The 15,492-nt window shown below is 50.0% G+C and overlaps 4 protein-coding genes across 4 annotated transcripts; 2 read left to right on the top strand and 2 right to left on the bottom strand.

Annotated features, from left to right (window-relative positions):
- Nucleotides 1–129: 129 nt before the first annotated feature.
- Nucleotides 130–5,241, top strand: FIESC28_06116 (uncharacterized protein; the record flags this gene model as incomplete). Its single annotated transcript, XM_031160261.1, has 5 exons — nt 130–144; nt 306–909; nt 980–1,463; nt 1,675–3,791; nt 3,845–5,241. The coding sequence occupies 5 exons, from the start codon at nt 130–132 to the stop codon at nt 5,239–5,241; spliced, it is 4,617 nt and encodes a 1,538-aa protein (XP_031015680.1).
- Nucleotides 5,242–6,510: 1,269 nt separating this feature from the next.
- FIESC28_06115 (uncharacterized protein) lies at nt 6,511–7,827 on the top strand (the record flags this gene model as incomplete). Its single annotated transcript, XM_031160260.1, has 3 exons — nt 6,511–6,630; nt 6,683–7,235; nt 7,292–7,827. The coding sequence occupies 3 exons, from the start codon at nt 6,511–6,513 to the stop codon at nt 7,825–7,827; spliced, it is 1,209 nt and encodes a 402-aa protein (XP_031015679.1).
- Nucleotides 7,828–8,249: 422 nt separating this feature from the next.
- FIESC28_06114 (uncharacterized protein) lies at nt 8,250–11,587 on the bottom strand (the record flags this gene model as incomplete). Its single annotated transcript, XM_031160259.1, has 3 exons — nt 8,250–9,602; nt 9,650–11,390; nt 11,439–11,587. 3 exons carry the CDS (start codon nt 11,585–11,587, stop codon nt 8,250–8,252), a joined length of 3,243 nt encoding a protein of 1,080 aa, XP_031015678.1.
- Nucleotides 11,588–14,437: 2,850 nt separating this feature from the next.
- FIESC28_06113 (uncharacterized protein) lies at nt 14,438–15,448 on the bottom strand (the record flags this gene model as incomplete). The annotated part of the gene is made up of 1 exon (XM_031160258.1): nt 14,438–15,448. The coding sequence occupies one exon, from the start codon at nt 15,446–15,448 to the stop codon at nt 14,438–14,440; it is 1,011 nt and encodes a 336-aa protein (XP_031015677.1).
- Between the last annotated feature and the right edge of the window lie 44 nt (nt 15,449–15,492).

The following is a 15,492-nucleotide window of genomic DNA, read 5'->3' as shown; positions in this document are numbered from 1 at the left end:
ACAGCTAACAGCTAAACTTGCCTTATTTCATCCTCGCAGCTTCCGCCATCAAACCATCACCTCCGGGCATGCCTTCATACGCGATTCACCTCATCTCGTTCTTGCGCAAGTGATTCTCTGCTGGATGTCATGGCACAACAAAATGTGAGTCAAATTATTAATTCCCCTTACACAAATCTTCGCCCGCTTTCTTTCCAGTATACTTTTTTTTTATGTTTATACAACCTTGTCTTGTCCCTCTCATTTCACCTGCAACTTGTGTGGTCATGAGCGCGGTTGTCCCTGATTTCTAACACATCACCCAGGACTCCAAAGCCTCAGACCCAGATGCTCAATCTGTTTCCGACCCAATGACTGTTCAATCAGGTCTGGACAGCGCAGATGCAGCTGCTGGGTATGGCACTCGTTCCCGTAATAGGAACGGCTCATCGCGTGTCAACTATGCTGAGGATAGAGATATTGATACCGATGTCTATGATTATTACCAGGACAAAAAAGATAGTGACTCCAAAAAGACGTCTCGTCAGTCCAGCGCTGCTGTGAACAGCGATGCGCCTCGTGCCGGTGCCAGCTCGCGTAAGGCTGGTGCCGACGAGTCCAAAGCTGCGCAATCTGCAAATGCTTCCAAGGAGCAACAACCAGGTGGCTCAAACAGTGCTTCCACGACAACACAGTCGGCGGCTGTTTCGCAGCCTACACGGAAGCGCAAGGTCGCTGGCAACTCGGCTGGTTCCACTAACCAAGCGACGTCGACTACAACCAGCAGTACAACAAAAAAAGCAACAAACCTTGGAACAGCGGCGGGCGTTTCCTGGCCCGACACCAACATGTTGACTTTTGAAAAGTGCAAAGGACGTCCCGTTAATGGCCAGATGGTAGCCGACGATGGCACGGTCTTGGGGCCGAATGGTAACATCTCCCTCTAAAAAAAAAAGTCCACCAGAAATTCAGATCAAATGTGGCTAACCTGGCGATGCAGATCATGTGTACCTTGTCTGTGAGCCACCTGGAGAGCCCTATTATTTGGGCCGGATCATGGAATTTCTTCATGTCCAGAATGACAACAGCAGACCTGTGGAAGCAATCCGCATAAATTGGTACTACCGACCAAAAGATATTGGCCGAAAGACCCCAGACACACGCATGGTCTTTGCGACTATGCACTCAGACAGCAGCCCGTTGACAGCGCTTCGCGGTAAATGTCAGATTCATCACAAGGCCGAGATTCAGAATATGGACGTTTATCGCAAGACACCCGACAGCTTCTGGTACGATAAGCTGTATGATCGGTACATTCAGAAGAACTACGACCTAATTCCGACGCGTTCTATTGTCAACGTTCCAGCCAACGTGAAAAAGGTCCTTGACGAGCGCTGGAAGTACGTGCTAGTCGAACAGGGGCGTGGCAAGGAGCTCACTAGCGCCGTTAAGCTCTGCAAGAGATGCACAGGCTATTGCGCAAGGTACGTACCGCACCACTTTGACTTACACTGCCCCACGTCCCCGTCTCCGTCCCTGTCCCACCCATGTTCAGTGGCTGACTTGATTGGCGCACTGCAGCAACGACTCAGTTGACTGTGCCGTATGCCAAAACACTTATCATATGAATTGTGTGAATCCGCCTCTACTGAAAAAGCCTTCGAGAGGTTTCGCATGGTCATGTGCTGCTTGCAGTCGTGCGCAGGAGCGAAAGTTGGAGGCCCGCAACACTCCTAATGTGAATGATCCAACTCTCGATGCCGACGATGACGATCCAATGGACGAAGAGGATGAGGAGATGCAGGGCGTTGATACTACCCGCACGAGTCCGGAAGAAGAGGACCATGCTCCTCATGAAGGCACCGCAGAACAGATTTACCAGGCATCGCTTTGGCCTTACCGTTATTTAGGAATGCACTGCAAGCCTGAGGATGCACTTGATTACGACGATAGAATTCATCCTCGCGCGGCTACAAGGATTGGACCCAGGAACCAAGCGACAGTGTTGCCGTGGCCGGGACAGCCGGTAGAGTATGTTAAGCCACTCGAATTCAAGAAAAATGGCAAGAAGGACACCAAGTCAAAGGAAGCTTTGGCTGCGATTGAAGCTGAGAAGATCTCGCGAGGCAAGCGACCAAAGTGGGTTCAGGATATGCCTCCTGGCTACACGGTTCGAGGCGAGGATTACGACGAAGACGATCCCAACTGTACTGCGAAGCCCATGTGGATACCCCCCTCAGAGGACGTCATCAAAGAGAAGGACATTAATGAATACATGGAGAAGGCTAAGGGAATGGCCCGGGATCTTGGACTGCCAGAACGCTCGACAAACCTCCAGGATGTTGCTGCTGATACATTGTATCATACTGGATTTGACACTAAACGTGCCCTCAAGGCTCTTTCCCAGAAGGACAAGGCGGAATTCAAAGATCCCATTCTGACACCAGCAGAACAAAAGAAGTTTGAGGAAGGTGTCGTCAAGTATGGCTCTGAACTCTTCCTTGTGAAAAAACATGTGAAATCCATGCACTTTGGCATGGTGACTCGCTACTACTATGCCTGGAAAAAGTCAGAACGCGGTTTACAAGTTCTGGAGAACACGGCAGGTCGAAAAGGAAAGAAAGAGGCTAAACGGGCGGAAGCGGCCGCTAACAAGCTTGCCGACGACGTCGCGGACAACGAAGACGATTCCGCCTTCGATACTGAAAAGGCGAATCAGAAGAAACGAGGATTCGTGTGCCAGTTCTGCTCGACGACCTCATCACGGCAGTGGAGACGGGCCCCGAATCCCATCCCCGGTGTCGTCAACGATAGTGGCTCCAAGAATTCGAACAAGGACAAAGGCCAAGACCGGGTTGTTGCGTTATGCCGCCGATGTGCCGAACTATGGCGACGGTATGCTATTCGATGGGAGGATATGGAAGAAGTGGCCAAGAAGGTGGCTCAGTCAGGTGGCCGAGCCTGGAAGCGCAAGCAAGATGAGGAACTTCTCAAAGAACTGCAAGCCGCCAAGGAAATGGGAATGATGACTCCAGAGCGTGCATCAACTCCTTCAGCAACGCCAGCAGCTGCAGCCAGCACACAGGAACCGCCACGGAAGAAGCTCAAGGGTGCGCCTCTAGATAAGGATGCCGACAATGGCCATTCCGATACCGCTAGCGCCGCCGGCTCTACCACGTCTAAGAAGAAGGACAAAAGCGTGGAAAGCGTTACAGTTCCTGAAATGCCAAAGCCTCGAGTTCTGCCTTGTGCCGTCTGTGGTGAACTAGAACCCCAAGGGGATCAGCACCTATCATGTCGAGAGTGTCGCCTAACAGTACACCGCAACTGCTATGGTGTCATGGATCATCGGAATTCTGGGAAATGGACGTGCGATATGTGCGTCAACGATAAGAACCCCCAGGTCTCGATCCGCTACAAATGTGTTCTCTGTCCTCATGAGCACACGGAGCATGATTTCGTGGAACAGCCAAAATTGACACACCACAAAAAGAAGATGTCAGAAAAAGACCGCGAAAGGGAGCGCTTGGAAGTCCAGCAAGCTCGAAAAGCTGCAGAATTTTACCGCAAGAAACAAGAGGAGATGAACCGACCAGTCAACCCTCGAGAGCCACTCAAGAGAACCGCCGATAATAATTGGGTTCATGTTACTTGCGCTGTCTGGACTCCAGAAGTGAAGTTTGGTAACGCCAAGGCATTGCAACCGTCCGAGGGCATCCCTTCAATTCCCAGAACCCGATACAACGAGGCCTGCCAAGTCTGTAACAAGACTGAAGGCGCATGTGTATCCTGTCACCAGTGTCGCACCCCCCGTAAGTTCATGTGGCAGAACGACATGATTTATATATGCTGACTCGAATTTTAGTACATGTGGAATGTGCACGACAACAGGGACATATCCTTGGGTTCGAAATTGCCCCCGTGAAGAGTTCTCGGAGAGACCAGGTCAATATTGTGACCGTCAATGGAGAGAGTGGTACCATGTCGGCAACCGTATGGTGCAAGGAGCATGCTCCCACCAAGACTACTATCCATCATATGCACGACACTGTCGATGACTCGGGACTCAACGTATTGCAACTCTACGTACAGAACTTCAAGCAAGCGGATCTCACCCTGACAGGCACCGCTCGCAAGGCCAACCTCATGGCAAACGCAGCGAAACTAACTAGTACTGCAACCCAGCCTGGCGGACGTAGATCTTCGACAACCACTCTTCCTACGGGCCAGCAGCGTAACGGCGAGACAGGAGAAGCCGCCTCCGATCCCAGACAGCCAGGCGGAAAGGTTTGCATTACTTGTGGCATTGACGTTAGCCCGAGGTGGTACCCGATCGACAACTCACAAGAACGTGAACTCACCAATGGCCATTACGGCACCCTTGGAAGCGAGGCGCAGAAGTTCGTTGAACAGCGGCGATTTCAATGTCACAAATGCCGCAAAGCCCAGCCTGCTGCGAAGGCACATCCGCCACGACGCTCACCTATTGTGGCCGAGGCTCCAGTGCCTCTCACTCACGAAGCAGCTATGCCAGCCACTGCGGCACCCCCTCTACGCAGTCCGCCACAGATGATTGCTCATCGTGAATCGCATCCTCCCTCTTATGCATGGCATACTCATGGTCATACCCAGCCGGGACCTCCACCTATGCAAGCGCCTGCGCTTGTCGCAGATCATGCGCTTGGAGCCCGGCCGCCAGCTCCTCACGCCTATGCGGCTCCGCCACCTCACCGACCAGCATACAGCGATTGGGGACGGCCTGCAAGTCAACAGGGCTCGCCCCCTCGCCATATAAATGGAGGACCTCCCCCTCCCCCTCCTCCTATGCATAACGCACCGCCGATGTCGAACTTGTCTTCCTTGCGGCCACCACCTGTGGTTGGACCCCCACCGCCTGCACCACCACCTGCAAACCATCACAGCGGTCATCCACCACCCCCGTACACTAATGGGCTGCCTCCATCTCCTCGCCAACTCAATGGACCAGCACCTCCATCTAGATACGCTCACCCGTACCAACATCATGGGCGCCCTGGGCCCCCCGCACATCTACCGCCACCAACCTTGACCAACGGGGCACCACCGCCTCCTCCACCACCACCTAGAGGAGATGGTTATTCTCGTGAAATGCACCCGCAAAGACCTCCGTACACCGCTCCTCAAACGAGTCCGCCTAGCTCTCGAAATGGGCTTCCACCACCACAGAACCGCCCGGCGAGCGGAGCAAGTGCCAGCCCTTCACTGCGAAACCTCTTGTCGTAGATAAACGCACAAGGCGGTATCAAGACCTGCCTATATCCAAGTTAGATGAGGGCGGGGAGTTGATAAGGCGGGCACAAGGTCGATGACGACCTGATCCGCGCAACCTATTCTAGTTATATACAGCCCTAAGAGGGAACAGTTGTTTCCTTCTTCTTTTCTTTTGGAAGTCGAGTGTGATGGGGGCTCATTGATTGTTGGGATTGCATCTTGGGGAGGGGTTAGCGACTTGGGTATTTTCATGGGAAGTTACAGGTATACAGACAGAAGTGGTTTTGTTCGAGTATTGTTACAAAAAGGCACCGGAAGTATAGCGCTGAATCTTTAGTTTATTATACCTAGATGAATCAAGAAACGCCAGATATGATGATTATATCCATTTTTATTGTTAATTTTTGTACATACTAGGCACTATGTGATCCTGTTTCCTGATCTTGGTTGTTCACTTTGATATTGCAGTCAAGAAAGGCAATTATCCACCTTTCAACGAGATATAGTCTCAGCCAATCAGAAGTAAGGTCTCACTCCATCCGAACGGTAGCGAGTCGAACTACTGGAGCTAGACTAGTGGTTCCATTGACTCCACCAAGAACTTCGGTATCGACCTCTGAGTCTATCTTCTGACGATAATAAATTCCGTTCCAAGTTAATAGTGAGTGTGTTTCTTACTATCGCTCTATCAGATGAATATATAATTTCTTAAATAGTAATTAAGGTTCTTTTGTATGAGCAATCAGTGTTCCAAGTTCAAGACTGCTTTGCACGATCATGAATCGTAGATGGTAACAGGTAGGTAGTGGAGGCAGCCAAACCAAGGCAGGTACGTACAGCAGTAAGTCGTGGCGTTTCAGGGCTGAGGTGGCTCAGACTCTGGGACCTCTCACCTTACCTCACCTCAGTTCAATCAACATCAGCTAGCACAATCTCGGCATTCAATCTTTCCACCTCCCTTCTTTGACATTGCATCATTCTTTACAGGCTACCTACCCGCAGGTCTGCTTTGCCACAGTGTAAAGGATACAGGACAATTCGATACCAATACCATCACCAGTGTCGTCATCTAGCCAATTGCGACCGCGATACCAACCAACGTCTCTAACCACACTTGTCCCTGCCGATCCATATCTTTACTACGGCACGAAACTCTTTCCCCATTCTTTCGCATACCGTTCTTCGATAGTTTGAAGAACTTGTTTCGTAGCCGGAAGGCGATTGAATACGAGTCGAGGAGACCTTTAGTTCCACAAGCTATCACATCTGCCGCTCTTCATCATGGCGCAAGTCCTCCTTGACCTGTTTTACTCTTTCGGGAACTGCCTCAACTGCTTCCCTGGGAACCCGAACCTCAAGATCAATAATAGAAGCTTCAAGATCCTAAGGCTTCTTGGAGAGGTAACTTTATAGTCCATGGCCTTCCGAGCAATCCATTGCTGACATGTGCCAGGGCGGTTTCTCTTACGTTTACCTAGTCGAAGACACCTCTACCCACGAACTCTTCGCCCTCAAGAAGATCCGATGTCCCTTTGGTGCCGAATCAGTCCAGCAGGCCATGCGCGAAGTCGACGCCTACCGCCTCTTCTCCCACGTTCCGACCATCATTTCTGCCATTGATCACTCTGTTGCGACTGAACGTGGTGCCGACGAGTCTACGAAAACAGTTTATGTGCTTCTACCATACTACAAGCGCGGAAATCTCCAGGACATGATCAATGCGAACTTGGTCAACCACGATCGCTTCCCTGAGCGTCGCCTCATGCTACTCTTCCTCGGGGTATGCAAGGCTCTTCGTGCCATGCACGATTACAAGCCTGCCGTGGAGCGCATGAATATGGGGCGAGAAGAAGACGAGCTGAACAATGGCGAGAGAAATAACACAAGAGGCAAGCGGACCGAGGAAGAGGAAGAGGGTGAACAAGAACGAGGTCTGCTGGAAGGGGAAAACCAAGTTAGCGGTGGCAGGTCAATCCAGCACTATTCCCACCGAGACATCAAGCCAGGTAAGCTGATCGCAATATTTGATTGATTTGTTTCACATACTAACGTATTGCTATAGGTAACATTATGATTGATGATTCTGGCTCAACTCCAATTCTTATGGATCTTGGCTCCGTCGCACCCTCACCCATACCCGTAACATCACAATCTCTTGCCCTTCAGATCCAAGACACGGCTGCTGAGCATTCAACAATGCCTTATCGTGCGCCCGAACTCTTCGATGTCCAGACTGGCATGGTGATCGACACAAAAGTTGATATCTGGTCATTGGGGTGCACACTCTACGCTTGTCTCGTTGGCAAGTCGCCCTTCGAGATGCGCTCTGATGAGACCGGTGGTACTCTGTCCCTGTGCGTCCTGGGTGGCGACTGGCGTTTCCCCGATGAGGGCCCTGCCGGTGTCAAGCGATCCAACAGCATGCGTCCACAGCAAGGACAGCAGCAGCAACAAGCACCAGCCGTCGAGATTAGTGAGCCTATTCGCGAAGTCGTGAGGAAGTGTCTGTGCGTCGAGCCTGCGGAGCGGCCTGACATTAATGAGCTTATCCAAATGGTGCAGACGGTTATTGAGGAGCTGCCTGATGATTCTCATTAGGTACCACATGTGTGCGTGTGTGATTTCAAGGTTACTGTGCTACAGAGCGAAGAGTTATGGGTACCAGGAAGGACATCTCCTTGCGGATCTTGTGGTCGAGGATGTAATCATCTTGGCTTGAATATTTACTAGTATCAATTCACATTGAGGAGGTGGCGTTTTAGGAAGTGCCATGATAGAGCCATTTATTGATAATCGACTAACGTTAAGTCCTTGTTTCGAATCATGCTATTCTGGGCTCCTTTGCCAACCGTGCCACTACTGATGTCCTTGTTGCATGGAATGTTCCGAGTACCGCCCAAATCTCATTCTGTTAAGTTACGAAACTGACCAATACTAACTGGTTCATTGGTCTTTCAAACAATAACCCAACGTGTGGGTTCTGGGTCTGTGCAGACGCAGTCCTTCAACTCTGCGTCGCTCTACAGCTGGAGTTTGAAGGTAGCAACCTCAAAAGGTCGCAGCGTGATAGGAATTTTGCCATCTTCCATCTCGATCTTTTCCAGGTCGTCCTCTAGGATGTTTGTCTTGGTGACGTGTTTGACGTTAAAGCTCGTTTCGATGGTGCCACGGCTGCGACCACCCAAGGATTCGTACACACGGAGAATAATGCTTTGGCCCTTGTTCACGCGAAGACCCTCATTTCTGGTAACGTCTTCATCATCTTGACCTCGCTTGATGGTGTCGAGCACAAGGGATTGGGATTCATCAGTGTTAACGAGCTTGATCGGCGCACTGGAAACGCTTTCGAGGGCGGCCTTGGAAGCAGTCACAGGCTTCAAGGGGTTGTTGAAAGCATACGCAGCCTTGACCGTGGCTGAGGATAGGCTGCCTTTGTGGGGAAGGATCGCCCATCGAATCGTGTGACGTCCCATATCTGCATTGGCGTCAGGGGCCTTTGGCGATCGAAGAAGTGACAGTCGCATCATCTTGCCGGCGGTCGCGAAGCCATATTTGCAGTCATTCAGGATGGAGACGCCGTAGTTATTCTCTGAGAGATCAGCGAACTTGTGGCAGCACACCTCGAACTTAGCCATATCCCAACTTGTGTTGTAGTGAGTTGGCCGCTTCGTAATGCTGAAAGCAGTTTCGTAAGAGGCTTCGGTGTTGACAACGTTGACAGGGAATTCAACCTTGAGGAACTTGGAATCCTCGTGCCAATTGACGTCAGCTCTGACATCAATTTGAGAGGGCTGGCCTTTGAGAGCTGCTGAGAGGGTGGTGTATGACTTGATAGAACTGTTCTCACTGATCTTGATCTCGGTAACAAGAGTAACTCGATGGGCTTTCTGTTCGAAGATCTTGGTCTTGCCATATTCGACCTTTCTGCGCGCATCAAGATGGTATACTTCAACATCCCATGCCTGCCAGTAAAGCGGAATATCATCGAATATGACAAACTTGTTGGCCTCCCCGCCTTTCTCAATGACCTCACGGTCGTTATCAATGTCGTAGATTGATGTGATGACACCGTTTTCGACGACAACACGAAGCTGGTCATTTTGCAAAACATAAACGTCCGTTGATTGCTCCATTACGGTCACAGCAGGCTTCTCTTCCTGTACCTTAAACGTACGGAGAGCCAGCAGTTGGCCATCGCCACAAGCGACACCTACTTCACTATCAGAAAGCTCTACAAGCTCCTTCCGGTGCCAGGGCAGAGTGTTGATGGCGACCGATTCGTTGAGACAGGACGAAAACTGGCTAGCAACATTGAGTGAGTCGTACAACTCGTTCATAAGACGTTTGCCGGTTTCGAAAACTTCAGCGTAGACCTAGAACACGGTTAATCAGGCTCCTGGGTAGTGATGCAAATACGAACCTTATCAGAGTCATCGTAGCACATCTCGATGCTACTTCCTGGTAGACAGTCATGGAATTGACAGAGGAGGACGGCTTCCCACATGTCATCTAGGTCCTTGGTTGGGTATTTATACTTCTTGTTCTTGATCGATGCAAAGGTAGCTAATTGCTCGATGTCTCGTAACATCACCTCGGCCTTTCGGTTGTAGTACTTGTTGTTGGCCTGTGTGGTGTACGTTCCTCTGTGAAGTTCGAAGTACAGTTCACCATACCAAGTAGGAAATTCGGTGGCCTTCTGGTTGAGGCGATCGAAATAGTCGTCGACAGTCGATCCCATCTTGATCTTTGGAATACCACCAATAGTGTTGCTGATTCCAGCACATCGACGGAGCTTTTCGAAGTGTTGCCAGGTTGGGCCACCGCCACCGTCACCCTTTCCAAAAACAAGGAGAGACGTGCTGTCAACTCGCATTGTCTTGTGCTTTTCAATGCTTCTCTTTAGGTCACCAAAGTCGGCATTCGCTGTGTATGTCTCGGAAGGAGGCATGTGACAAATCACCTGGCTTCCATCTGGACTCACCCACATGAATGTTGTGTGAGGAAAGTTATTGATATTGTTCCAGCTCAGCTTCTGGGTCAGGAAACGATCCATGTCAGCCAGCCGGCATAGCTGAGGGAGTTGGCTCGAATAACCAAAAGTGTCAGGAAGCCAGAATGTACGGCATCGAGAACCGAACTCGGTCTCAAAGAACCGCTGGCCGTAGAAGAACTGTCGCACAAGCGATTCACCACTGGGCAGATTTGTGTCGTGTTCAACCCAGCTGCCACCAATGGGATGGAACTGGCCCTCCTTTACCTTCTGCTTGACACGCTTGTAAGCAGCAGGATAGTATGTCTTGAGCCATTTATACTGTTGAGCTTGGGAGCAAGCAAAGTTGGCTTCCGGGTAGCGATCCATGAGGTCACACTGGTTCGTCCAAGATCGGACAACCTTGCGCTTTGTCTCAGCCCAGGGCCAGAGCCAGCAACTGTCAATGTGACAATGACCAATTCCGAATACGACAGGATCCTTTCCTACTTCATACACCTTATGAGAGTCAACATCGGGACCGAGAATTTCACGAGCAATCTCTCGACACTTGAGGATGGAATCCTGGTTATCGACCTCAAAAGTGTTGATGATCTTCATAGCCACAGCTAGAGCATGGTTCTGCTCAGCGGAATTTTCAGGAAGCTCTCGGGCAGCATCGCCAATCTCCCAGATATCTATGTGAAGCTTGCGAGCTGGCACATTGACAGCCACGATATCGGCCTTGCTGAGGTTGAAACGTCTGTTAGGATCTGGTGGGGCAATCGTAGTCGTGCCATTGGGGGCGTTTCCGAACATGCCATTGCACGCCATTTCGATATAAATGGTGTGTTCCTCACCATCGCAGAATGAGTCGGGGATAATCCATTCAATGCGCTCCCCACTGCCAGTGAGGCCTTGAATGGGGACGCCATCCTCAGTCCAGATAGTGCCCTCATTGCTGGCATCCCAGTGTAGCTCGATGAGCTCCTCGTCTTTGATATTCTTGGGAATGCGCAAGACAACCTTGAACCAATGAGTGGACCAGGAAGGACCAAAAGAAGTTCCTGTATGAGTTTCTCTGAATTCGTGGCTGACAGCCTCCTCAAAAGTTGGACGTGAAAGATCTGGTGCGTCCCAGACGAAAAGCTGCACATGAGGTTTGCCTGAGTATCTTGCATTGTACATGTTCCTATAACAATTAGCAATAGCTTCACGTTCGAAGGACGGAATATCATACGCCTGCAGATTGACCTTATAGTACTGTCCTGACTTATAGAACGGTTCAATGCGACCCTTCAGAATGCTCGTTTTGGGAACGCCGACGGGCCGCTCGGCGAAAAGAGGGTAGGAAGAGTCATTTCCCTTTGGTTCGCTACCGCCACCCATAGTGAAGACGTCAGGATGTCCTGGGGCAGGAGGGGCTGATCGGTTCGAGATACGTCGCAGCTTTCCGGATCGTGGGACTCGAAGCTGGTCTTCTGGGGAGGGAGAATGACGAGGACAAGCTGCCGAAGTCGACGACACGCGGTCGAACGTATTGTTGATACTACTGAAGTATAGTGAGCAGACGCTTGACAATAAGTGATGACGTCAAGCGGAGAGAAAACGAGGGTAGAAACGAGAAGACTGTGATAGATGAAGATGGAGCACGTCACGGAAAGAAGAGGAGAATCAATTGTTATTGTATTGCTGAGTTCGCTGTTGATGAATGTAGTACGGCACGTATGTATGTCTGTGAAACGTAGGCGCGGAAAGCAAGCTCTGTGTTAAGCTCTGTGCTAGGTCAAGTGAGCTCGGACAAGCTCCAAAGAGTGGATGCTGTGACTGCCGATCGGAATGTTGATATTAATAACTGTGCACTGCGCTGTGTTGATGGCGAGGAAGCTTTTCTGTCGGGATGGATCAAGCGCCAAGCCAATGTGGAAGCGGGGGATTGCTAGCCACAAGGAGAAGCTCCATTCTCGTCGAGTCCCTTTACAGGGGTTGACACACTTGCGGCACGGCAACCGGGGTAGAGGCCCGCTAGACTCGGAACGACCAATCCTCTAAGCCAAGCAAAGGATGGAATGGGGCCAGGTGATTCACTGATCGGGTATTGGGGTGCTTTTGTATGCGGGGGAGATGGAGCCGGCTTTCAAGAGGTTGAACATGTTGTTTCACAAATAAATCAAAGGTCACGTACCTCATCGTGCCAATATTTCAATTCCCGGCCGACAGTATGCAGAAAGATCTCGATAGTGGTTTCGGATCAAGTAACGACTCAATAAAATGACCGGCAAAGCGATTGCGGATGGACATAAACAGACTGAGAGCGAGGATGGAATGTTGATGAAAGGTTGTTTGTTAGGTAGCGAGAACGAGAGGTATGGTCAGGTGGAAAAATGTCAAAGTTAAGGTACGAAGCATCAGAGAGGTATGGATGAGCATTTGCCTAGTAGGAAGGCACCTACCTTGTCGGAAGCCACGGGTGGGCTTGGTTGAAGATTGCTCTAATGACAAGACCAAGCTCTTGCCATCTCATCGAAGCTCTGGGTTAGGCAAGTACCTACCTAGGTATGCAATGATGCCAGGTACGAGCCGTAAAAGCTGACCCGATCAAGAACAGGCAAGAGTCCCTTCCTAGTCTTGTGGCGGGTAATATTTGAATTGATATTTTTGTCAATTTCGTTGGGGACGGCTGAACGAGAGCCCAACGTTTATATTTCCAGTGACTGCGAATTATCAGAGGTTTCATAACTTGAATCCAAGTTACTTGAAGTAAAGGGTTTGGTCGATAGTGTATTAGGTTGAAATGTCAAGACAAATCAGGTGCTATTGAAGATGAGCAAAGTGTTCCACTAACGGGGAATCTAAGGTATTGGAATTCGGTGAAGAGACTGCCGTACATATGTTTGGAGTTCAGAAGCTTATCAGAACATCATGCGAATGAATCCAAATTATACAGGTACTGTAAGAAAGTCGAGCCGTGAGATAAAATCGAGACACTTGGACTAATGATATCGTCAACGAGGTAAGGAAGAATGTAGCCGGACTAGGTGGGTAACAGAAGAAATGTCCTCTAAAGCTTTAGCTACTAAAATAAAGCAGTCTAAATGCTGATCTGGAATAGCATAAGATGACTAAACTATTTCGTCTCTAATGTTTATCTTATGTTTATAGCGGTTCTTCTGACACCCTGCGGGCCGGAGTAAGACTTAATACTTGGACAGTGGATGTTTTGCAGCTCCTACTAATGCTACAAATCTATGAAATAGAAGCCACTATAGCCGCAAAGAGCTGCGGAATAACTCTCATGAGACTTCCCAATCCTATCAATCGTCTGCAAGGGCCTGGTTGTTCTGCTGGCATCAAGTCTCTCACCGGTTGACTCAGCATTTGCATCCCATCCAGTGCCTAGCATCCAGTACCCAGCACTCAGCCCGCTCAACAGCCCTAAATAGCAAAGTATCGAACCATTTCTCACCCATCATGACCTGTTCCGCTTCCGGCTACTCCGTACAGTACGCACAAGCGCCGTCCCAAGCGGTACGGCACAACGAAATGCTACGATAATTGCCTCTCACCATTCGATTTCCCACCTGTTTGATGTCTTCCCCTCCTTTAGTTATCACCGTCTAATCTGGACACTGTACCGCCTGTCTGTAAAGGCACTTGCGTTGCTAGGTAGGACCGTTCTCGCGACCTGGTATATCCCAAAGAATTTGTGCTGTTCACCCCAAACTGGATATCGCAGAAGTTTGGATAAACCGGTAGCCACAGATAATCTTCATCTTTGAATTTACAAGATTAAGGAGTGATTGAAATAGCCAGTTGTGAATATCTTCGTTTATGTTGATCGGAATATATACATACACCCACAGCGTACGTTGTCCACCGAATCCACCGCCAGGTACACCTATAAAGTTGTGCGAGAAATAAATCAATAAACCTAAATATCCCATGCCAGTAAAAGGTATCATCCAGGTGTAAATGCCGTAAAGTAATAAGAATGTGAGATGCCCTTAACTCCAGTGAAACTTGATGTGTGAACCGTTGTCCGCCTGCAGATTGCGCCGCCACCTAAAGCAAGACCTGGTCCTGAGAGTTTCCACCATTGTGGGAGATTCGTTGGCAATAGGTTAATGCTTTGTCTTTGTCTTTGTCTTTGTCTTTGTCGTTGTCATTAATGAGGTGTCCCCACCGTCCCGTTGAAAGGGGGCTTGTTGTTGGGTCGTTGAAAGTAAAGCGGCTGGCTTATCATGAGGATTCACTGAGATTGTTGTTTCGGCTGCCTGAGCCAGTACCTGTGCCGTGATGAACAACCTCTGAGGCGCCATCTCCTGTATACTCAATTTCGTCCTCGTCGTCATATAGTTCGTCATCTTCCACTTCGTAATATTCGTCATCCTCGGCGGGGTCTTCTGCTTCATCCATTTCCTCATACTGCTCTGGCTCGTCCAGGTCGCTCTCGCTTTCGTTGTCGCTCTCATCAAAGTTGAGCACACCCATTATGGGGACTTCTATCTTCTTGTATTGGCTCTTTATAAGATTATCGGCCATCTCAAACAGCTTGGTATCTTTATCTGGCTGTGTCTCGCGATCCATTGAGAACTCGGCTTCTTCTCGGTCGGTAAGCTGGGTGCCAACGGGGTTGTTGGGTGATTCTGGTCCATCAGGAATCTGCTTGACCCAGCGACGGACAACCTCAGTTTTAGCGATCTTATTCTGATCTGTCCTGCGTCTCAATCCAGACCGAAATTGACGCTTCTCCCTTCTCCGCCTGCGCTGGATGCGATCTCTTACATACCAAGCCACCACTAGCATAGATGCCTGCATCATATCTTGACACTTCTGCCTATGCATGTTGGCCCAAGCCTGACATCGCTGTTGCTGGTAGTTTGCTACTGCCTGGCATCTTTGCTGATAATAGGCGGCAATACGAGAGACCATGGCGAGGTATTTGGGGTCGAGGTTTGCACCGGGAATGTTGGGAATCTCGGGTGTCGTAGCCTCGCTAGACTGGGGAGTGCTGCTAGAGCTTGGTCCTGAACTAAGGTTTGGCGACGCGGACATCTTAGGTTGCGAAGTCGGGGGAGGAGGTGGTGCCATCATCGTGGGTGTGTTGAGACCTGCTAGGCCGCCGAAAGGGTCTTGTGAAGAGGCTTTGCGCTTGAGGTTGTTCTGCAACGGTCTTTGGGCAGGAAGTTTAGGAAACGAGTGACTTTCCGGCGGGGGGGTCACCGGTGTGAAGGGGTTGACAGACGACATCATAGCCGCCATAAGGCGTAGTTGTTTGGGTTGGGGCTTTGAGT

This window comes from Fusarium coffeatum, assembly GCF_003316985.1.
Source record: "Fusarium coffeatum strain FIESC_28 chromosome Unknown BRIP53273_contig_132, whole genome shotgun sequence".
NCBI lineage: Eukaryota > Fungi > Ascomycota > Sordariomycetes > Hypocreales > Nectriaceae > Fusarium > Fusarium coffeatum.
This window is presented reverse-complemented; position numbering and strand designations above follow the sequence as displayed.